Source organism: Pan paniscus, chromosome 8 (genome assembly GCF_029289425.2).
Source record: "Pan paniscus chromosome 8, NHGRI_mPanPan1-v2.0_pri, whole genome shotgun sequence".
NCBI classification, from domain to species: domain Eukaryota; kingdom Metazoa; phylum Chordata; class Mammalia; order Primates; family Hominidae; genus Pan; species Pan paniscus.
The window spans coordinates 143,879,364-143,902,290 of NC_073257.2; the positions used below are offsets into that span (position 1 = coordinate 143,879,364).

Here is a 22,927-nt window from a genome sequence, read left to right on the forward strand (position 1 = left end):
TGGTACTTGGGTATTGACCGGGTTTTTTCAGGCTGGTAATGTTATCTTTATGCTTTTCAAGAGCTTCCTCCTGCTGCTTTCTGGACATTGGGCTCTGAGGCTTAGGAGAGGAAATGGGGGAACCCCTTGAAGGCTGCGGCAACCCTCCAGCAGAGGTGGTGGGTGCCGTGGGCGGAGGCTGGCGGCAGTGAAGATCCAGAGAAGTAGAGAAGTGAAATAGTCACATTTTTATTTTGTTTTGAAAAACCTAGTGGGTTTTCAAAAACTATTAAGTTAGGAAAAGTCTCAGGATATGAGCCATGCAGCCAGCAGGCCTCCAAATGGCCGTCCAGGCAGGGGAGACGGGTCAGACGGATCAGGAGACATTGTCTCTCGGGACAAGAAGAGCTGAGAGCTGATCTGATGCATTCATATTTGACATACCAGTTAAAGGAAGTAGTTAGAAATGATGTACGTATAAAAGAAAAGTAGAATAATAATACAACAGGCGCCTCTGTCCTCAACCCCAGAACTCACGCCTGGAGTTGTTTGTCTGCCTTTGTTGTGTTTCTCTCCAGATGCAGTTTCTGGATCTCCTGAAGGCTGATGACCCCAGACGGCCTTGTCATTGCCCCCTGTACTACCTCGGAAATCTTGGTTTCAGGCACCCCCTTGGATTTCTGTCTCCTGTGCTTCCCGCAGAGTGGCCCTGCTCAGGCGCCCCCTCCTGATCCTCTGAGCCTCTGCCTCCTCCCAGCCGCTGGGCAGGCTGGAAATGTTATCATGGGAATGGGCAGGCTGGAAATGCCATCGTGGGAACTGTGCTGGGTGGTCTGGTGTTGCCCTTAGTGTTTCGTTCACTAAAGCGTAAGCCGTGTGAAGACGGGCTTTGTGTTGTCTTGAGGCCACCCACGCAGTGCTTGGTTTAGAGCCACTCAGATGTAGGAGCAGCTTAAAAAGATAAGCTGCTGGCCTCAGGTGTGAAGTGGGCGTGGGTACTGGGAGGCAGGCCTGCATTTCTCAAGACTCGTCACTCTTCTCTCTTCTGAGGGGACTTCCGCCATAGGCTCTCCACATCGCCCGTGTCCTCTCTTTCACTCCTAGCAGGTGACCCTCCCTCATGCCTCATGGAAACAGTGCAGCCTGAGGGGCTGTGCTCTGCCCGCCACACCTGCCCTCTCCATTCTCACAGCAGCTCCCGGCTGTGCTCCGTGCCTCCCTCCCCGCCACCACCGGCAGCTGACTCTCCCTGGGGCACATGGTCCTGACTTCTAGGGCATGTTTTACAGATCCCACTGACTCCGTTTCCCCTTCCCCATCCACAGCTCCTGAGTCTGCTTCCTCATAGCACCCGAATGTCCTTTAAACCTGGGACCTCATTCCTCGTCACCTGCCCCTCCTCTCTTGCCACCTGAGGCCGCCCCGGTTGTAACTCCCGTGCTGGGACTGCTCACTTTTCATTCCGTGGTTTCGAACCGTCAGTGCCAACCTCCTGTATGGCAACCGATGATTCCGCCTTTTACTGATACCACCTTCAGCCCACGTGTATCCCCACTCCCCGCAAAAAAAGAGGTTGAAAGAGATCTATTGCAAGTTTTTGTTACATAAGTATTCCGTTAACAGGTAAATATTGTGTATTACTGAACTGTGCCTTTTCTTTTTCACACAAGTTTTCACTTTCCTAGGTCTAATTGCCTGATTTTCTCATATGCTTAGTTATCTGTGTCTTTAGTGCATTTTTTTTTTAGCAAACACTTCAACAGGTCTATCAAATACCAACACATCAGATCAGCTCTCAGCTCTTCTTGTCCCCAGACCAGTCTCTCTGGCCTGAACGGCCACTCTGAGGCCTGCTGGCCGCCTGGCTCATGTCCTGAGATTCTCCTCACCATTTTTTGGAAGTCAGATCCATCATCTTCCTTCTCTTGGCTTTTTCTCTCATTTTGCCAAATTGCCTCTCGCAGCAGTTTCCTGAGAAAGCATTTGTTTGTTTTGGCTCTTTGCATATTCGAAAACATTTTTACTCCTCCCTCAGATTTGATTGAAAACTTGACTAGGTCTAGCATTTCAGGTTGAAAATTGTTTTCTCCCAGAATTTTGAGGGTGGTTTGAGGTTTCATCCACCATGTTTCCTGCAACCTGTGTGATGCCATCTGACTCCCTTCCTCTCCGCATGTGACCTGTTCATTTGCTCTGGAAATTTTTAGAATCTCCTTTTTATCCCTGGTGTTGAGATGTGCGCGGCCTGGGTCTGCCATCAGCCATGCGGGGCCTCTGAGCCTGGGAACGGGGCCTTGGATGCTTCTCCCTTGCTTTCTCTGTTGTGTTTCTAGAACTCGTCAGCTGGGAGGTGGGCCACCGAAACTGATCCTCTGATTGTCTTATCCTTCCTGTCATCCATGTCTTTCTTTCCACTCTGCCCTTTGGAGGAGATCTGAAGGTTTTGAAGATTACTGTTGCCCTTTGGATTTCACATGGCACTTTCTGCTCCTCTTTCCTCCTTTAGTATATTCTTCCTCTCCTGGGGGCCCCACTGGGTGTCCTGGCTGAGACCAGCCCAGGTGTCCTGCCCCACTCACCCGCAGGGGCTTGCCACCTCGAGCACGCAGGGTCCCACTTCCAGCATCCCTCTCCTCTCCCCTCCATCAGGCGGGGATGATGATAGCCCTGCTTCCTGGGGCTCTTAGAGGCCTGGCTACGTTAGTACAGGGCTTGTGCGTGGTTAGGATAGCACCTGGCTCCTAGTAAGCGCTCAGCCAAACCCTGGTACTGTAGCGGCTGGTAGTAGTCAGCAGATTTCCAGAACATGAATCAGGCTTTCCCGTCTCTCTTTGTTCAGATTCCATCCTTGTTTTCGTTTTTTTGTTATTTTTTACTGAGATGGAATCTTGCTTTGTTGCCCAGGCTGGAGTGCAGTGGCGTGATCTCAGCTCCCTGCAATCCCCACCTCCCTGGTTCAAGCGATTCTCCTGCCTCAGCCTCCCGAGTAGCTGTGATTATAGATACACACCACCATGCCTGGCTGATTTTTGTATTTTTAGTAGAGATGGGGCTTTGCCATGTTGGCCAGGCTGGTCTCGAACTCCTGACCTCAGGTGATCCACCCGCCTCGGCCTCCCAAAGTGCTGGGATTACAGGCATGAGCCACTGCTCCTGGCCCCACCCATCTTTGTTTTGGTGACTTCTTGAGGCTCTGCAGGTCGTGGCTGTTGGTTTCTATTTCGGAGTGTAGCGAGGCTGCTGTTTCTGTGGGCGTGGGCTTTTCAGCTGGCAGCTTCACTGTGGTTGGCCATGTCCTTGTAAAACCCAAATGTTTGAATATTGAGGCCCTTTCCCCAGGGCTGGAGTATTTCGGAGGGCACCCCTGGGGATGGCGGCCGGTAGCCAGTGTCTGAGGAACAAGAAACTGTGTGCTCCCACCTGGCAGGGTGAATGGGGGGCGACCTGGGGACCAAGCAGCTCTGTGAAGACTTTCTGCATCTCTGTGCCAGCCCCTTGCTGCCCCCACGTTTGTTAAAGCTGCTCACATAGATGCTTTTTCTGCTTTCTTCTGACACCTGGGCGGGGGTGGGAGGGTAAAGGAGATGAACACACACGCATGGCCCACCGTGTTCGGCGGGAGGTCTGAGAGGACTTGGGGTGGCTGCGGACACTTTGCGGATTTGATGGGACCCGGATGTTGAATGAGGATTGCACAGCCAGACAGCCAGCTGGCAGCAGTGCCACGGCAGGTGGAGTGTGACATGGCAGTGGGGCCTGTCTGGCCGAGAAGAGACCCGATGTCTCCATGGGATGGCCAGGAGGTGCCAGGCTGTACCATGGGCAGAAGCGCTCCCCTGCCCCAGCAGGGAAATGGAGGCAGAACGCAGCCATGGTGAAGTTTATGGTAGTTTAAAATACCTCACTCACTTTGGGAAGCTGAGGCAAGTTGATCACTTGAGACTGAAGCGGGCTGATGACGTGAGGCCAGGAATTCGAGACAATTCTGGTCAACATGGCAAAACCCTGTCTCTACTAAAAATACAAAAATTAGCTGGGTGTGGTGGCGCACGCCTGTAATCCCGGCGACTCAGGAGGCTGAGACATGAGAATCACTTGCACCCTGGAGATGGAGGTTGCGGTGAGCCAAGATCGCGCCACTGTACTCCAGCCTGTCTCAAAAAAAAAAAAAAAAAAAACCTAACTTGGTGCCTTTAGTACCATATTTATGCCTTCAGCATCAGTCTGGTTTTTAAAAACTGTCTCCATCAGATTAATTTGATGTTGATAATTTAAACGTTGGTTTTGTAATTTTGTGTATTTAGTTTGGGTTTAGAGATTGAGCACTGCAGTGTTTCTAATTTTCGGTTCACGCGTGTTTGTGTAGCTTAATGAAACTTCCCAGCACTGACAGTTACAGGAGTTTCTCTTTTAAAAGACTCAGTCCATTATAATTAAGTTTGAAAATCACTGACAGAGTTAGAATACCATTAATTATGTAATTTTATACACCCTCTGGGTATAAATGACATAGATTTAGACCTTTTTAATCCAATACATAATATTTTAGTTTCATTTAAGCAAGTTAGGTTATTTTCAGTAATTTAATAGTGACGCTTCGAAGAAACAACCTAATCCTTCTTCCAAAGTCTGAAGATTTTGAAAAGAAAGAACTCCCAGGCCAGGGATTCCCGTGTGAGGCCAGCAAACAGTGCCAGCCGCGGGAGCTTGCTGTGTAGATGTTGGTGGAAATCCTTCACTAACACGATTAAAACACCTTTGCAGACCTGTCAGAATTGCATTCTAGCCACTTTTGGAGGGAGCTGTTTGAGTCACTTCAGCTTTAGGGCCCATTTCTTCTTAGTAAGTAGGTTGTTTACAATAGCCATTTAGTTGTTTTTTTACTTCCTACTATAAACATACCGTGGGCCCTGGGTGTGCCCAGGTCACTGCGAGCCCTTGAGTTGGTGCCCAGCAGGGAGGCGAGCTTGTAGTGATCTAGCTGTTCCTGAGACTCCCCCACACTGCAGGGTAAGGCGAGGAGTCCCACTGTGGCCATAGGACAAGCTCTGATGGCCCCTCGGGAGGCCACGCCAGGCCTTATCCTCAGTCCCCACGCGACACAGCAGCACTGCGGAGAAGCCAGCCTCCTCCAGAGTCTGTCATGGAACTCCCCCTGAAAACAGAAAATCTTTGTCCAAGTCACAGACCTGAGATTTTTTTTTTTTTTTAATTTAATAGTTGGTCATAAATCCAGACACTCCCTTCCCAACCCGAAGGGTTAGCCTCAGGACACCTGAGGACTTTCTCACTGCTTAGTGTTGGTGTTCCTTCTGCCCCGGGGTCTTGGCCTCTGTTGAGCTGGTGTCTGGGGTCTTTGTTATGCTGTCAGAGATCTCAAGGCCTCCCTGACAGTTGTCTTACTTGGCAATGATGTCATCATTATCAGTGGTGGTAACTGTATCCAGACAATGACATGGAACTTCTACTGTCTAGAATATTACATTGTACAGAAGCCAACAAAAGTTATTGCATAGAATATTACAACATTTTTATTACTATTGTATAAGAATCAGATTTATTTTAAAAGTTAACATTAGGTATGCATTATAAAATTAGGCAACATTCTTCAGGACCCATTTTTTTCCTCTATTTTTTTCTTTTACAGATGAATTTTCTAAATTTCTACCCTTTATCCTTTTATCAAGACAACCTAGTCTAGATAAATCCTGGTGCTCCAGGGGCCCAGGCATGGGGGTGGAGTAAAACTCGCCCATTCACCTGTGCCGGCAGGTTCTCTGCACCAGAACCAATAAGTGGCCACTTGGTAATTACAAGTTTGCCAAGACAGTTTTGCTTTAGTCTCGGAGAAAGTTGTATATGTTTATCGTCCTTTTGCTCCTTTTTATTAATTTTTTGGTATTGTGACTCCTCCCCAAAACCGCATCCGGTAAATTGCTTCTGTATTTTGTTGACAGCGGACATCATTTCCACCGTTGAGTTTAATTACTCTGGAGATCTTCTTGCAACAGGAGACAAGGGCGGCAGAGTTGTTATTTTTCAGCGTGAACAAGAGGTCAGTAATTTTCAGTCCACAAATCAAATGCAATTATTCAACCTTTCACATATAACTTAGAAGGGAGGAAGCAAAATTATTTTCTCATTGTCTCATTTCATTAAGATTCAGTTCCATCACATTAGCCATACAGAATCTCCTTTCAGAAATTATCTAAGTTCTGGCCTCAGCTGCTGAGCCCCGGTGAAGTCTCCAAGGCCTTTGTCTTCAGAGTAGGGAGGAGATTCCGCTGGGGACCCCATGAAGGATGCAGGGTGGTGGTGAGGTGCATTTATGTGCTTTCATTCCATAAGAACTCACGCGGCTCTCTCTGAAAATCCCTTTATACGCCTATGCAGGTACTGGCCCAGCCCTGCCGTCCTGCCCTGCCATGAGGTGTGAGCAGCTTTCTCAGCACTTCCTGCAGAGAAGTCTGGCAGGGGTGTGAATTCTCTCTTCCCTTCAGGGAGAGGTGAGCAGCACTCACTCCTCCATGCCCCCTTGAAGGCTTCACCTGTCCGGAGGGAAGGGAACCTTCAGAGTGTGGGCCTTGGAGGAGCCCACAGCTCATAAGCAAGCACTGGCTTCCCGGTCACGGCACTTCCTTTTCACTGATGCCTTGCCAGCCCCCTCCCTCTTCTTTCTGTTGAGCCTCCTCAGAGGTCCTAATGAGCAGTGATAAAGGAAGCGAGATCATGATTTGGTAGTCAAGGATTCCTGGCAAGAACCCTGGCTCTGTGCAGCTAAGCCTGGGGTCTGAAATATTTGTCCTGCCTTTTCCTTATAAATACAGTCCCTTGCCCTTCCTGTCTCTGAGTTTCCTAACAGATGAAAGGGACAGTTTATCATCTCCAAAGTCTGGTCTCTAAATTTGTGTGACGAACTTTGGTTTAGAGGTTGGTGGGCCCTGGTTCCCCTCTCTGCAGATCTGTACACAGGAAGTGCTGGCCCTGCCCCCCAGGAAGGGGAGCCTGGAGGAGGACTGTCCCTGGGCCACATGAGGAAAATTGACAGGTGCTAACCAATTTCATTATCAAAACATACCTGTTGCAGCTTTATTTTGATTATGTCCAGGTAGTTAAAGATTTTTTTAAATCCTGTTTTCTCTGATTTGGGATGGTAAGAAATCCTTTTGTGAATAATAAGTATATTGTTAATATTTCTTCACAGTTGGATACATTTATAATTTTGCATTTTTATCTCAGAAGTAGAATATCACACAATGCTACTTAAGAACCATATACCTTGGCCAGGCGCAGTGGCTCACGCCTGTAATCCCAGCACTTTGGGAGGCCGAGGTGGGCTGATCACCTGAGGTTGGAAGTTCAAGACTAGCCTGACCAACATGGAGAAACCCTGTCTCTACGAAAAATACAAAATTAGCCGGGTGTGGTGGCACATGCCTGTAATCCCAGCTACTTGGGAGGCTGAGGCAGGAGAATCGCTTGAACCCAGGAGGCGGAGGTTGCAGTGAGCCAAGATCGTGCCATTGCACTCCAGCCTGGGCAACAAGAGTGAGACTTCATCTCAAAAAAAAAAAAAGAACCATACACCTTACCTTTCTCAACAGAAGTAAAAGTGGGTTGTGGTGTTTAAATGTTACTTTTAAAGCAGGAGGAGTTTCGTTTTTTTGAGACGGAGTCCTGCTCTGTCACCCGGGCTGGAGTGCAATGGCGTGATCTTGGCTCACTGCAACCTCTGTCTCCCGGGTTTAAGTGGTTCTCCCTGCCTCAGCCTCCCAAGTCGCTGGGATTACAGGCATGCACCACCACGCCCAGCTAATTTTTGTATTTTAGTAGCGATGGGGTTTCACCGTTGGCCAGGTTGGTCTTGAACTCCTGACCTCAGGTGATCCGCCCACCTCGGCCTCCCAAAGTGCTGGGATTACAAGCATGGGCCACCACGCCTGGCCAGCAGGAGGATTTTTTAACAAATTGTTGAGTCATGGCTATCTTAATGCAAGACTTCACTTTTAGCTTATTTAAAAAGTCTGTCATTGTAGCGATAGCCTTAGGGAAGATGCCTCATCCCTGCCTAACAGATTTTAGGTTAGAAAATGGAATTTCTCTTGTTTTTGTGAATCGTTGCTTAACCTAAATAATAATAGTCTCAAATATAAAACAGACCATGATAAAAGTCAAGCATCTCGTTCTAAAATATATTGGGTATTATAGAGTGTTAAGTGCTTTTTTAAGATGTATGAAGTTGTTATGTGAGTGACAGATTTACACAGGAGCAAATCCCTACTAAAGTTGTTCAGCCAACTGCAACTTGATAAACCCCAGGCAGCTTTTTTTCTTTTTCTTCATATTTCGGTTAACGTCTGAAAGGCTTTCATGGTCCATCCATTTTTAGAGCATTTGGCTGGTTGCCCCATGTGCCTTTCCCTGTGGACTTGAGTGTGTCTGTGGGTAAGGGCGGCAGTGCACGTGTTCATCCATGGCCAGAGGCCGCGGATGGTGTTGCAGCCGCCAAGAGGGTGAAGCTGCTGCCCATCAAGCGACCCCAGCTCCCAGTTAGAAGCTGCAGCAAGGTTCACAGGCGTCCACATGTGCGTCTTAGTATCGAAGGAGCGTGGAGGATTCGGAAGGCTAGTGAGTGAGCACCAGATTGTGGAAGGTGCAGGGCCTGAGATTCAGGAGTCAGGTCCATAGAGGCCCGTTGGGAAGCTCTGGCTGTGCAGAAGACGAGGTAGGAAGCATAGTCAGCACCTTGAGTTTCAAGCTTTTCTTACTTTTCTGTGCAGATTAAGTCTTACAGGAAAGCCCAGCCAATAAAACTAAGGCCCACAGAATGTATGGGTGTGGCTGTGCGGTCCACTGCCCTCCAGGCTCAGCTCTAGCCGCCAGGAATCGGGTGAAATCAGAAATCAGCACGTCCCAAAAGAGAAGGTGCTCGCTTCCTCCTCCTCTTCCCGTGTGTTACTCCCCTGCTCTCCTGCCCGTGTCCCCGTGAGGTTTCCTTTAGAATTCTCTCCTAGCAGAGCGGCACTCCAGGAGATCTCGGAGTGTTGGAGAAGGCTGAGGGTTTGCTTGGGTTTGGGGTGACTGGGATGGGAGTTGGAACCCGTTCATGGCAGAGAGACAAGCCTGCAGCCTAGGGACCATTCTTGTTCTGGCTCTTAGGAGAAAGGCCAGGGCAGTGCAGGCAGCACTTTGACTTGGACATTTTATTTTTTTGCTTCTATTCCGCTGTTTTTTTTTAGTAGATGAATGTCTTGGGCATAGGACTAATTTAGTTATACAGATTTTTCTTTTTAAATAATTTGGTTCCACTTTTCTCCCTTGAAATAGAACTGTCTGTTGAGGGGCTGTGCTTTTTTGTAGAGTGGTAGGAGAGGGTCAAAGGAGAACAGTTTCAACATCTGCCCCGTGCAGCACACGCAGGGCAGTCAGCGGCGAGGCGCTCAGCTCCTGCCCGTGGAGGCTTCGGTTGAAGGAATGCAGGAATGCCCTGCCCGTCAGACTCAGTGCGGCGGACAGGGGCAGGCAAGGCACTCAGCTCCTGCCCATGGAGGCTTCGGTGGAAGGAATGCCCTGCACGTCAGACTCAGTGCAGCGACGCGGGGCAGGCGAGGCACTCAGCTCCTGCCCGTGGAGGCTTCGGTGGAAGGAATGCCCTGCACATCGGACTCTGCAGCAGTGCGGGTGTGGGTAGCTTCTTGGGATGTCTTCTCCTGATACTTGATCAGATTGGAAATATCCAGGAACATCTGTTTAGACTTGAAAGTTCGCTTAGTTCCATTCCTTTAGCATATGTACTAAAGTGTTCAACACCTAAGAGATTAGATATTGGTTATAGAGCAAGAATGAAAGTACTGGCGTCCTTGATTTTGAATTATGAAATATTTAATGCTTAACAGAAAATTTCACTTAGGGCATACAGAAGATTCAGAGGTTAATATAGATGTACCTGCAAACCCACCACCCAGAGGTTATCCCTTCATCAAAGGAAGGAGAATGCTCGGGATACAGATGAAGCTCCTGTTGTCCCCTCCCCATTTCAGCCTGCTACTTTCCTCCCGGTCTTTTTCACTCTCCCTCTAACTTCCCAGAGTTGCTCATGATTTTGAAGATGGCATATGTTTTCCCAAGCATGTTTCTCCACTTCTGTAACAGACTTGTTCTGTACGTACGTAAGCAGCACCTCACTCTGGGCACCTGTGCAGCCTGCTTCACTTGCGCAGCACTGTGCGGTTGTCTGTGCTGGCTCATTTATCTCAGCGGCTTCGTGGTGGTCCCTGCATGGCCTTGTGGCTTACTGTTGCCCTTCGCCTCTGGTTAGCATATGTGTGGCGTCTGGTTCACTACCACTGTGTTGGAGCTGCCACATCGCTGTGTCACGCTCCTCAGGCCCGTGCTGGCTCTCCTCTAGAGCAGACTCAGCAGACACTTTCTCTCCAGGGCCAGATTGCAAACATTTTTGCCTCTGTAGCTCATGCGGCCTTTTCACAACCACTCACCTCTACCCAGATGGTGCAGAAGCAGCCAGAGACAGTATGTGCACACATGGGCCTGACTGTGTTCCACTAACACTTGCCTTAAATACGGCAGGCTACATTCAGCAGACCTGCTCCAGAAAATACGGCAGGCTGCATTCGGCAGACCTGCTCCAGAAAACACGGCAGGCTGCATTCGACAGGCTGAATTCGGCAGACCTGCTCCAGAAAATACGGCAGGCTGCATTCGGCAGACCTGCTCCAGAAAATACGGCAGGCTGCATTCGGCAGACCTGCTCCAGAAAACACGGCAGGCTACATTTGACAGGCTGAATTCGGCAGACCTGCTCCAGAAAATACGGCAGGCTGCATTCGGCAGTCCTGCTCCAGAAAATACGGCAGGCTGCATTCGGCAGACCTGCTCCAGAAAATACGGCAGGCTGCATTCGGCAGACCTGCTCCAGAAAATACGGCAGGCTGCATTCGGCAGACCTGCTCCAGAAAACACGGCAGGCTGCATTTGGCAGACCTGCTCCAGAAAATACGGCAGGCTACATTCGACAGGCTGAATTCGGCAGACCTGCTCCAGAAAATACGGCAGGCTGCATTCGGCAGACCTGCTCCAGAAAATACGGCAGGCTGCATTTGGCAGACCCGCTCCAGAAAATACGGCAGGCTGCATTCGGCAGACCTGCTCCAGAAAATACGGCAGGCTGCATTCGACAGGCTGAATTCGGCAGACCTGCTCCAGAAAACACGGCAGGCTGCATTCGGCAGACCTGCTCCAGAAAACACGGCAGGCTGCATTTGGAAGACCCGCTCCAGAAAATACGTCAGGCTGCATTCGGCAGACCTGCTCCAGATGCATACCTAGAAGTGGAGTCGAAGAGTCGGAAATCAAGTTGGTTCTTTTTTGTTTTTTTCCCCTGAGTTTCATCTGAGATTTTTTTGAGCCAGGATTTTTTAGCTTTAAAAAATATGTATGGTCATTTGATATTCAAATTTATAGTACTGAAATTTTCTCTGCACTGTGCTTTGTTCGTTAAAACAGCTCTCATGTTTCCTTGCAGAATAAAAGCCGTCCTCATTCTAGGGGAGAATATAATGTTTACAGCACCTTTCAAAGTCATGAACCGGAGTTTGACTATTTGAAAAGTCTAGAAATTGAGGAAAAAATTAATAAAATTAGGTGGTTACCACAACAGAATGCTGCTCATTTTCTACTGTCTACAAATGGTAAGAATTGTGTTCTAAGTGGCTGTTTGATTTAGTTTTTTATTTTTAATTTTCTGTGTGTGTGTAGATTCCTTTTTATTTTAGAAGTTATTCCTGCTTTAAATTTTGGGGGGAGGGTAAGTTATCTAGGGTAGCAAGTGATAGGTTGAAAATTCAAAGTATGCAACAAAAACCACACGTGCACTTTATGATGCTGTTACTCTGCACGTCTCCACATCTTTCTTTATTGTACAAAACACCTCTAATTGGAAATATTCATGTTCAGAGACCCCATAGCTTATAACCCGATATAGGACCGCACCGCTTTCTAATACCAGTACTCAAACAGTAGTGATGCATGTTATAGTTTTTCTTTTCATATGGAGAATGAGGTTTTTATTTTCAGATAAAACTATAAAATTATGGAAAATAAGTGAACGAGATAAAAGAGCAGAAGGTTATAACCTGAAAGACGAAGATGGAAGACTTCGAGACCCATTTAGGATCACGGCGCTACGGGTACACGTTGCCTTTGCTTTATCCAATGCTGTTCAGAAATTAAGAATAAACGTTTCAGTCTGCTGTCTGGAGAGTGCTGCGCGGTGGAGTACTGTGAGGTCTGCTGTGAGGTCTGCCTCGTGATTCCTGAAAGTCGTTTGCACTCGTATGTGTGTTTAAAAGCAAGGTCTTTCTCCTGTTTCCACAAAGGCAGAAAGTCACATGTGGTCCTTAGGAAACACAGCAATACTAAGGGGAAAACTCATATTTAATTCTACAGCAGAAATCTTTGTGGACATACCAACCACCCTTCTCTCAGAAGGTTCAGAGCAGCACCTGGGAGGTGGAAGTTCAGATGAAATTCAGAACACTTCACAGGTGAAATAGCACAGGTTGCAGATCGAAAGATGAGCTGTGGGCCACAAGGTACATTCAGGATATTCTCGTGGAATTTCTTTGGGGTTGGCTTAGGCAGATGCTGATGGTTCAGAACTCTTCACCTGTCCACCCATGAGCATCATTACTTTTTTAATTGTTAAATTATTTGCTCCATTGTTGGTACCCCCTTACCCCCTCATCATGCAGTATGAAATGATCATATTTCATCAATTCTGATGCCTAAATTTTTTCATATTTTAACATTTATGAAACCGGCTAAAACTCAAAACCTCAATGTCTTATAATTGGCCTGGTGCTACGCACCACTGATGTTGTCTTCAATTAGATGGAACATGGTGAAGGGTGTCCGGCAAACTGGGCTCGAGCCCAGGTGTGTCTTGGTGAGAAACCAGCACCTGTGCAGAGGTGTGTCCCCTGGAAGGAAACTCTGCCTGGTCCCAAGGGGGTGCCGTTCCTAGATTTGAAAACCGTTGGTTGTTTGGGTGGTTGGGTGGTTTGGTTGCGGGGGGTGGGTGGTTGAGTTGGGTGGTTTGGTTGGTTTTTAATGAGATTTCAGCCCCTTTTACACTATTGTTTATCAAGTGAAGACTGAGTGAGCCCATTCCACATTAGTCTTGGAGAGTGCTACAGAGGACGCTGTACCGCAGAAGCCTTTCCCTAACACATGTGCCTCTGGGAGTGATGTTGGGTCTGTTCTGATGCCATTTCTCCAGCTTTGCCGTGTGGGGTGGCCACACCTGGGGTCGTGCATTCCTCAGGAGGAGTGTCCTCAGACTTCTCACATCGATGTTATCACCGTATTTCCTATGAGTTCATCAAAGCGAGAAAGGCTGTGGCATTTGCTGAAAATCTAGTTTATAGGGTCCTAATTTGAACCAAGATGTTTTGATCCAAAATGTTGGTGATGTCTGATACACAGTGCTGCCGCCTTTGCACCCCTGAATTAGTGTAAATCACTTTTAGTGACAGTAACACGAGTTGTGCAGTTCCATCATCATGAAACTGCTGATCCTAAAGTAGAAGTGTGATGGGACCCCCGAGGGTGGGCACTTGACCCCCTCCAGCCTTGTCCATCTCTTCTGCAGCCAACACCACCTCCCACCCAGTTACCTGTGCACACCCCACCCTCAGAAACCCCTGTTCCTCCTGATCAGACCCTGCCACAACCCATCAGCTCACGTGCTCCTTTTGGGAGAACAGTAGGCCTTTACTAGGCCCAGTCTTGGTTTTATTCAAGGCTGCTTTTGTAGGTTTAGCCTAAATAAAACGGGTATAATTGGTGGCCCTACCGAAGGTGTTTGAGAAGTCTAGTTATTTCATTAGTTGTTGCATGGGGAAGAGACCACAGACAGGTAATTCTGTACATTGACTTAGGTCGGTATTTGAGATCTTACTTCTCTAACAGTTCAGAGTGGGCTATTTATGTATCTGAGCCTAACTGGGTAAGAGTCAGAAATGTTGCTATTTTTAAATTTTTGCTCTTAAATTATTTTAGTGCCAGAAAAGGGATATAATTAAAAGAAGAAATCTTGGCCAGGTATGGTGGCTCATACCTGTAATCCCAGCACTTTGGGAGACTGAGATGGGAGGATCACTTGAGCCCAGGAGTTCAAAGACCAGCCTGGGCAACATAGCCAGACCCCATCTCTAAAAATGAAAGCAAATTATTTTATATGCAAATTAAAATTTTTTCAATAAAAGAAGGAATCTTTGTAAGTATTGCAGCTATCATATGTTTTGATTAATGGGAAATTTGTTAGAGGATTGGGGTAGGTGTGTGTTTTTAAGCCTGAACTTGGTAGAACTGACTCTTCTTGCTCTAGAGAATCCAAGGGTGTGGTCAGCACTAACTGGGTTAAAATGAGGGAAGCCTCACTACACACACTTTTCCAAGTTGATTTTTTACAGAATTCGGCCAGACAAGACTCAGTTGAGAGATTTTCTTTTTCCCCTAAGCTTTCAAGGCTCTCCCTTTTGGTTTCTAATTACAAGAATAACAAAAAATACTATCATTAATTTTTTGTTTTGATTTTAAAGCTTATGTTTTTCTTCCAGCTGGATGTTAGTGAGACACAGGCCTTTTTCCTTTTTTCATGTGTGATGCTATTCCTCACGCCTGAGCTCTCACCTCTGACCATAGGCGGCCTGCAGCCAGCGCCCACTCCTCTCTGTCCTTTCTATTTCTGTGCGAATTGGGCTTCCCTAGGAAGCCTCCCTGACCACAGCACTCAACACAGAGATGGGGGCGGGAGGTACCTTCTACTTTTTGTTTTAACCTCAAGTGAAGTGTAATATATAATACATACCTGCAGATAAGACATCTGCCCTATAAGTGACCAGCTCCATGAATGTTTGTAGGGTGCACATGCCCATGTAGCCAGCCCCAGACCAAGAAATGGAATATCCTCAGCTCCCCAGCACCCTGCTGTGCACCCTGCCAGTACCTGGAGCCAGTGGAGGTTTGTGGGGTTTGCACCGAGAAGCATAGTCCTAGTGCAGTGAGAAGAGGTGTGTGCATCTAGCTGCAAGGAGAGGACAAAGGGAGGGGCGCAGCTGAGCCACCCAGGAGGACTTTGCTGTCCAGCGCCTCAGTGTGGCCACTGGAGGACACACCCGAGAGGGAGCCGCAGGCCTCGGTGCCTGGGCAGTTTGTTACCCTGCCAGCTGATCTTCTCTTCAGCAGGAACATGTCAACATCGGTAATGGAAGCAAGGGGAAGACTTGGAATAGACAGTATTCCATTTTGTAGCGTATTTTCATAACTCTGCTAATTGGTTATTTGGGGGTATTGCCTGTACAAAATTATTACTTAGCCGTGAATATAAACTTGTCCTCTTTCGTTATCTACTATAAGTGTTCTAATTATGTGCTGCTGTGATCTTTGTTTTGAATTCCTATTTCCTTCCATTTTTAGGTCCCAATATTGAAGCCCATGGATCTTATGGTAGAAGCGAGTCCACGGCGAATTTTTGCAAATGCTCACACATATCATATAAATTCCATTTCAGTAAATAGTGATCATGAAACATATCTTTCTGCAGATGACCTGAGAATTAATTTATGGCACTTAGAAATCACAGATAGAAGCTTTAGTATCCTTCCTCAGAGGGACACTGGCGTCTTCCCGAGGGTGCTCTTTAGATAGTAATTTCTCTCGTCCCTTTATACACCTGTATCTCAGAGTCTAGTCTTGTAAATACCGTCGCTGCACAGCAGCCTGTGATGTAAGTTCTCTGTGATTTGAAATGTTTGTCCCTAAAAATACAAATTTCTTTCTACCTTTGGGAAAAAGTTATCTGTATAATGGGAATTACCTGAAGTCCACTGCCTGCCTGGTTTAATCAGAGGCAGTTTTAAATAGGCTGCATTTGAAAAACCCACATTATGTGTTCTTTTTTTTTTTTTTTCTAAATTTGCTAATGAATAATAGAAAATACTGGCTTAGGTTAGAGCAGTGTTGAATCACCCATCTGAGCAGCAGCTTCCATTGAGAACCTGTGTTCTTCGTGGCTGTGCACCGTCTGGGTGGCCCCAGCCCTCCTCACATGGGCCCCTTTCCAGCCAGCAGCCGGGAGCATGGGGCTTGCTTCGTCTGCAGCCTCTCCAGGGTCCCTGCCATTCTCCCTCTGCTGTCCAGCGGCTTGAGCTGGGGTTCCATGTCGTATGTTGGTTTTCTTAGTTGTTTCAGCTTGAAGGGTGAAACTGGGCCTGCTAGTCTGAATTGGCCCACAGCTGAATTCTGCCCTTTCTTATTTTTTTCAGTTGAAGGATTTCTGTATAGGGCAGCCTGCTATGTTGGATCTGTTGTAACTACACAGAATAAGCTCTTCATGTCAGGAAGAGCAGCATCTTTTGGAATTTGGTGGCATTCTTGTGTTGTAGTTTTGTATGGGAGTGTGGGATTTTGCACAGATGGTGCTAGCTTGGTTTTCCTATTTATATGATTAAGTATGTACTATCTTGCTATTAAGGGCTTTCTGTATAACATTAATAATAGCAGCAAGATGAAAGCGGTGTTCGCTTGTCTGTGTCTCCCCCTGGGCCGGGGCGTTGCTGTAGTCTGAGTGTGCTCATCCCAATCCCCTTACCAGGCGCTCCTTTGGAATTCGGGATGTGTAACCGGCCTTCTTAATAGCTAATCCCTTAAACCTCACTGCGTGGATTATTTGGCGTCCTATTTCGCGTGACTGAATGTAGACTAATTAACAACCAGCTGAGCTGAGCACTGTGCCTTAACCATGCGCTCCCAGACATCGTGGACATCAAGCCTGCTAACATGGAGGAGCTGACCGAAGTCATCACCGCAGCCGAGTTCCACCCGCACCAGTGCAACGTGTTCGTCTACAGCAGTAGCAAAGGGACCATCCGCCTGTGTGACATGCGCTCCTCGGCCCTGTGCGACAGACACTCCAAGTGTAAGTGCGTCTGTTGTTGAGATGGAGTCTGGCTCTGTCACCCAGGCTGCGGTGCAGTGACACAGTCTCGGCTCACGGCAAGCTCCGCCTCCCGGGTTCCAGCAAGTCTTCTGCCTCGGCCTCCCGAGTAGCTGGGACCACAGGCAGGTGCCACCCTGCCCAGCTAGTTTTTGTATTTTTAGTACAGACAGGGTTTCACCATGTTGACCAGACTGGTCTGACCTCAGGTGATCCCCCTACCTCGGCCTCCCAAAGTGCTGGGATTACAGGTGTGAGTCACTGCACCCGGTCACGCCTGGCGTCTTTTAAAGCATCTCATTTAGAGCCACTTGTTCTTCAGACACTCCAAAGACTTAGAGAGTTCTTCCTGTTCCCCAAGTGCCTTTGCACAACTGGGGAGCCCTCCTTTGCTGGGGCCGTCCGAGTGTGGCTGTGTCAGAGGCTGCTGCTAATAAGTGGAACTCGAGGTCATGCTTCCCACAGGCTTATGGCTGTAGGGTGAGTGTGCTTTTGGCACCACCGAGAAGCGGGGTCACTTCTGCCCAGAGCCTGGGTGTCTCCTCAGAGGCTGCCAGCACTGAGTCCCGCCAAGAGCCACCCGTTGCCTCTGCCTCTGTGCGTGAGACCTGGGCTGAGGCCGCCAGCACACAGGAGGCCATTCCCAGCTGTTGGAATGAGCTCCTGTTCATGTTGAGCTTGGCTGGATTGGAAGCCACTTCCCTTAGCTGAAAGTCTAGCATTTCAATCCAGTGAGCTTTCAAGCTCCTTTTAGGTGAGGGAGGTTCTGGTTTTGTTTTTATTTTTAGCCATAAAGAATGGGCTTGACTTTATAGAGCACTATAGTCAGCGTGTCCCAGTGTCCTGAAACATTGCTGACCCTTCCTCCAGTGCCAGCAGGTAGACACATGTCCAGTGACTTCCTCTGATGGGGAAGCCGCCAGTCAATCCCACCAGACTGAGCCGCTGCTCATGTGCAGCGGCGCCCCCAGTGCCTCGGTGGAATGTGCCCACGGACCGTGTGCAGCAGCCTTTTCGCCTGTTCTCTTTCCTGAGGTTGAGTGTGTTTTTAAGAATTTGTATTTCTACTAGAATTCCTGTGATGAGGATGAGTGTTTCGTAGCATTTGGCCTGTATCTTAAGCATAAAATTCTTGAGTAAATAATTTCAGATTCCAGTTCTATTTGTCATCAGAGTGATTTATTTGAGTAAATGCTTGGTGTCGGCACAGCTGGCTTCAAGTTAATTTCAGATGCTAAGCCGACAAACACAGGCTCCTACATCAAGAAAAAAGAGAAAAAACCTAAAGCAGCTTCAGGTCAAGGAAGCACAAGCCAGGTGCAGTGGTGCTTACCTGTGGTCCCAGCTACCCTGGAGGTTGAGGCGGGAGGATCTTTCTGAAAATAGGAATCCAGTTTTGTCACAGTAGAGCTTGAGTATATTCAGTATTGGAGACAAACCTTGGCTGGCTGGCTTGGACCGGCGGGACCGTCTTCATGGTTAAAATCAGGACCACAGCGTTGCCAGTCAAGGTGGTCACTCCTGCAGACCCACAAACTGTCGACCCTCCAAAAAGCAGGCAGTTTCTTAGAGGCACAGACTGCTGTGTCTGCATGACCATATAATGCTGTTTGTGTCTTCCTGTGATGTGTATGCGATAGAATTTCATGTGCTCGGGCCTGGTGCCATGAGGACGCGGAGACACTCCTACAGGAATGCGGTGGTGCTGAACCTGGGCACACATCAGGATGCCCCGCGGAGCTCCCACAGATGGCAGTGCCCAGGACCTTGCCTAGAGATTCTCATTCAGGGTCCGGGTGAGACTTGGGCGTCTACGCTTCTCATGCCCGTCCCTTGTCCATAGCTGGTGCTAGAATGTCTTATCCGAAGCTCTTGCCCACGGAAGTCACAGAAGATCAGAAAACCTAGAGAATCAGAAAGATCAGAAGACCTAGTGTTGAGGCCAAGCCCTTCCAGAGTCTCTCTGAAGGAGCCACTTCCTACTTGAACTTGAAAATGATTTGTTCTCTGATTTTTAAACAGAAGCTGAAAACATTTTATTTTGTTTTTCAGTTTTTGAAGAGCCTGAAGATCCCAGCAGTAGGTCCTTCTTCTCAGAAATAATTTCATCCATATCCGATGTAAAATTCAGTCATAGTGGGCGGTACATGATGACCAGAGACTACCTGTCGGTGAAGGTGTGGGACCTCAACATGGAGAGCAGGCCGGTGGAGACCCACCAGGTCCACGAGTACCTGCGCAGCAAGCTCTGCTCTCTCTATGAGAACGACTGCATCTTTGACAAGTTTGAGTGTTGCTGGAACGGTTCGGATAGGTAAGGCCTGCGTGGAGATGAGCTGTCGCCCCAAGCTTGCTGGTTTCCGAGAGTGCAAGGTCAGTGAGGGAGGCGAGCTGTCCTCCAGCGTCAGAGGAGGACGCTCATAGGGTGTTGTTTTCCAGACCTTTTGATTGATGGATGATAGTATCAAGGTAGAGAAAATAGGATCTCTGAGCAAGTTTCTCACCTAGCTTGTCATTCCATTTATATTTAGATAAGAAGTATAGCACTAGGTACAGGCCGGCTATGTGTTAAATGCTTAGTGAATGATAGTGTATTACTTTTTATTATGCTGATAATGAGTGAAAAGGAAGGAAGTGGGGAAGTGATTCACCTCACTGGAATGACCGCGTTGCAGTCTGCCTTTCCTTCTGGAGAGAAGTAGATGAAAACACCCCAGAGCCACTGCCTGTCATGCCCAGACACAGCGTGGTCATGGCTGGTCTGAAACACCGATGTAATTTATAATGTGATGGTTCTAGTACCTTGATAATTTATTTTGTATACATTCTTTAAAGATAACTATGATTAGTGTGGTTGAGAGTTATGTTTTTTTATTATGCAAAAAGTTACGTTTCAGATGATGGAAGATTGTCTTGCACCATTTTTATATAGAATTTTTGTTCAGAATTCAAGAGAACAGAGGAGTCTATTGGCAATAAGTGATTGACTGGATATTCTGCAAAACCCTCTGGCATAAACACCTAGAAATGCTGGATATGATACAGCAGGTGTCTCTTCAGGTGCATAGTTGAGCTCACAGATAAGCAAGGGAAATCTCACAACGGCCAGAAACTAAGAGGGAGCTGAAACCAGAATGGCAGCCTCTGAAGGCGTCTATTCCGAGAGCAGCCTCGCAGCCCCGGCTGGCCTCAGGAGCATCAGCCCATAGCAGGAACCACTGCCCCTGTGAACAGCAGGTTGTGGTGCAAAGCTGAAGCCTTGTTCCACACGAGGTGACTTGCTCACGGTGGCTTTTCCTGTATGTGCTTGGTAATTTTCAAGAGCTGAAGCCTTGGCCCACACGAGGTGTAGAGTTGGAACAGGGACCCCTGAAGATGGTGTCTCCCTCCACTGGCAGATAGGGTCCAAAGGGCAGTTTGTCTGTCTGAGGCCTTGCATGGGGGTGGCCAGCACTGCCCTGAGAAGTGGAAGCAAAACCTCCCCTCACAAGGGTTTGCAGTTTGGGTTTGTGCCAGCTACATCATGATCTGTAAAATCTCACACTGTGGAGCTCCTGCCTCCACGAGGGCTGTGTGCGGGCATCGGGAGGGACCGGCGTGTTTCCAGATCTGGCTTCTACTCTGTTTGCAGACTGACCTGCCAGCCTGTAGCATCTCACGGATGTTGACTGAAGACATGAGGTTCCCGGGTTCTTGTGGCACAGCTGGCAGCATGAGCCTCTCGTTGGCCTGGGTTCCCCACGGGTGGACACTTGAGGCCGTGGCTGATGCACACTGAGCTTGGAGAACCCCACTGCTTTCACAGCGGGCAGTAAACACACCTGCACTTTGACTAGAAGAGACATGACCTCATTCCTCAAGGCCGCTTGCTGGAAGCACAGCCCTGAGAAGTGGCCCAGGTGGAGAGAATGGCATTGGCAAACTCCGTGAGAACACGCGTGCTGGGTGGCTGCTGCCAGCACACCCAGGTCTCTCTGGATTTCCTCACATTAAAATCATCTAAACATGAGCTCACAGGTGAAAATTACCAAGCACATACAGGAAAAGCCACCGTGAGCAAGTCAGCAGAACCACAGCAGAACTGAACCTCCAAGAAGGCAGCTGTTGAGATCCTAAGTTAAAGAAGATAAACTAAGAATGCTTGAGATATTCACAGACTAGAGGAAGGAAACAGCCTGAACCAGGAGCCACATGACCGCCAAACATGACGTGGAGACTGGAAAGGAATCAGAGAACATCTAGAAATGACAGGTATGATACATGACCGCCAAACATGACCTGGAGACTGGAAAGGAATCAGAGGGAACATCTAGAAATGACAAGTATGATAGATGAACCTGTGTGGGTTTAGCAGCAGGTCCCTTTTGGCTAAACAGATCTTGTATTAGTGGATGGAAAGGAAAACCAGAAGAAATGCAGGCTAAAGAGCCAAACAGAAAACAAGAGACACTAGGAACCGTGGAGGCCAGGGTGAGGCACAGCACACGTTTAAACAAAGTTTGGGGGTGTGAGGCTTAAAGTGACAGTGGCCAGCAATTTTCTCTAAATTATGAAAGCCTGAATACACAGGATCGGGAGCACAGCATCCATCCATCTCATAATGATGAAATTGCAGGACACCAAACGCAAAGAGAATATCTTAAATGCACCCAAGGAAAAAACACAAATTACCTCTGAGAGCGGACACCGAGACTGAGACTCGGCTTTGCCACGGCCACCGTGGGAGCCAGAAGCCGTGTGACAGATCCAGCAAGTGTGACTCCTTACTCTCCACCGCCAGCTTGGAATCAAGCCTTGAAGTAGATGCTCGTTCAAGAATCTGCTTGTGAGAAAGGCATTTTCAAATGGGAAACAATGTATCACAACAGGAAACTCAGTAGAGCAAGCTGTAAAGGGAGCCTGGCCCTGCGGAAAGGGGCTGAGACAGATAGGCAGGGGAACGCAGCCTGCAGGGAAGAGCAGTGCAAACTCTGAAGCTCTGCCACCTGGGCGGCCTTAGTTATCTGTGTTCGGGGGAGAAAAATTAGAGCCCTCACCAGCCCCACACAATAAGTAAATAAGCTCTGAGTGTTTCTAAGCCTAAGACATCTTTGTGAGCTCTGGAAACAAGGGCTTCTTTAAGAAGGCCCCAAAAGCCCAAGGAAAACATTAAGAAATTCAACTACATTAAATTTTAAACTTCTTTATATTGAAATTAAAAGTGAAAACAAAATCCACAAAAGGATAACAAACAGAGATTAAGTATCCAGAATAGGTGCAGAATTAGTTGTCAACAAGAAGGTGGCAAACAACTCAGAAAAGAGCAAAAACCATGAATGGGGTTTCGCAGAAATGGAAAAATAAATAGAAATGCTCATCCTTCTTAGTGATCAGCAAGTAAAGCCAAAGGGACGTCCTTTCATGCCCATCAGAATGATGATGGTTTGGGGGAGAGGGTGGAGACCAGTGGTCTTACCCAGTACCCTTCTTGTGACCTCCTTGGTGACATTCAGTCCGGTTGGGAGCTTCGTGCATGTTCAGACAAGAAAACGTGCTCAGATACCTGAAATAGCAAACAACTGGAGACAGCCCACAGGTGCATCATTAGAGGAATGGACAGGTAAATTGTTCTCTATCATAACATATACTGAAAAGCAGTGAGAATCAATTATTAGAACTACATGGATCACCTAGGTGGATCTCACAAAGATAATCCACAAAGAAAATTCAGGAGGAATGCGTACGGTGCAATGACATACAACATGTTTAAGACATACAAGACGGTTTTGTTTTAAGAATCTGTAACTACTGGCCAGGCGCAGTGGCTCACACCTGTAATCCCAGCACTTTGGGAGGCTGAGGAGGGCGGATCACGAGGTCAGGAGTTCGAGACCAGCCTGACCAACATAGTGAAACCCCATCTCTACTAGAAATACAAAAATTAGCCAGACA

The 22,927-nt window shown here is 47.8% G+C and overlaps 1 protein-coding gene across 4 annotated transcripts in view; it reads left to right on the forward strand.

The window, feature by feature from the left end:
* The window catches only part of PPP2R2D (protein phosphatase 2 regulatory subunit Bdelta), a 62,669-nt gene that overhangs the window by 25,397 nt on the left and 14,345 nt on the right, over window positions 1-22,927 (forward strand). The window contains exons 1-7 of one of the 4 annotated variants that reach the window (XM_063607597.1): window positions 5,937-6,034; window positions 6,373-6,485; window positions 11,522-11,687; window positions 12,073-12,185; window positions 15,478-15,655; window positions 16,814-16,978; window positions 19,049-19,310. In XM_063607597.1, the coding sequence (XP_063463667.1) occupies window positions 15,496-15,655; window positions 16,814-16,978; window positions 19,049-19,310 (587 nt within the window). In that variant the 5' untranslated portion in view covers window positions 5,937-6,034; window positions 6,373-6,485; window positions 11,522-11,687; window positions 12,073-12,185; window positions 15,478-15,495. Of the gene's footprint in view, window positions 1-5,936; window positions 6,035-6,372; window positions 6,486-11,521; window positions 11,688-12,072; window positions 12,186-12,251; window positions 12,591-15,477; window positions 15,656-16,813; window positions 16,979-19,048; window positions 19,311-22,927 lie in introns of those variants that run through there. The other 3 variants (XM_034931731.3, XM_063607598.1, XM_063607599.1) reach the window with 3 other exon arrangements.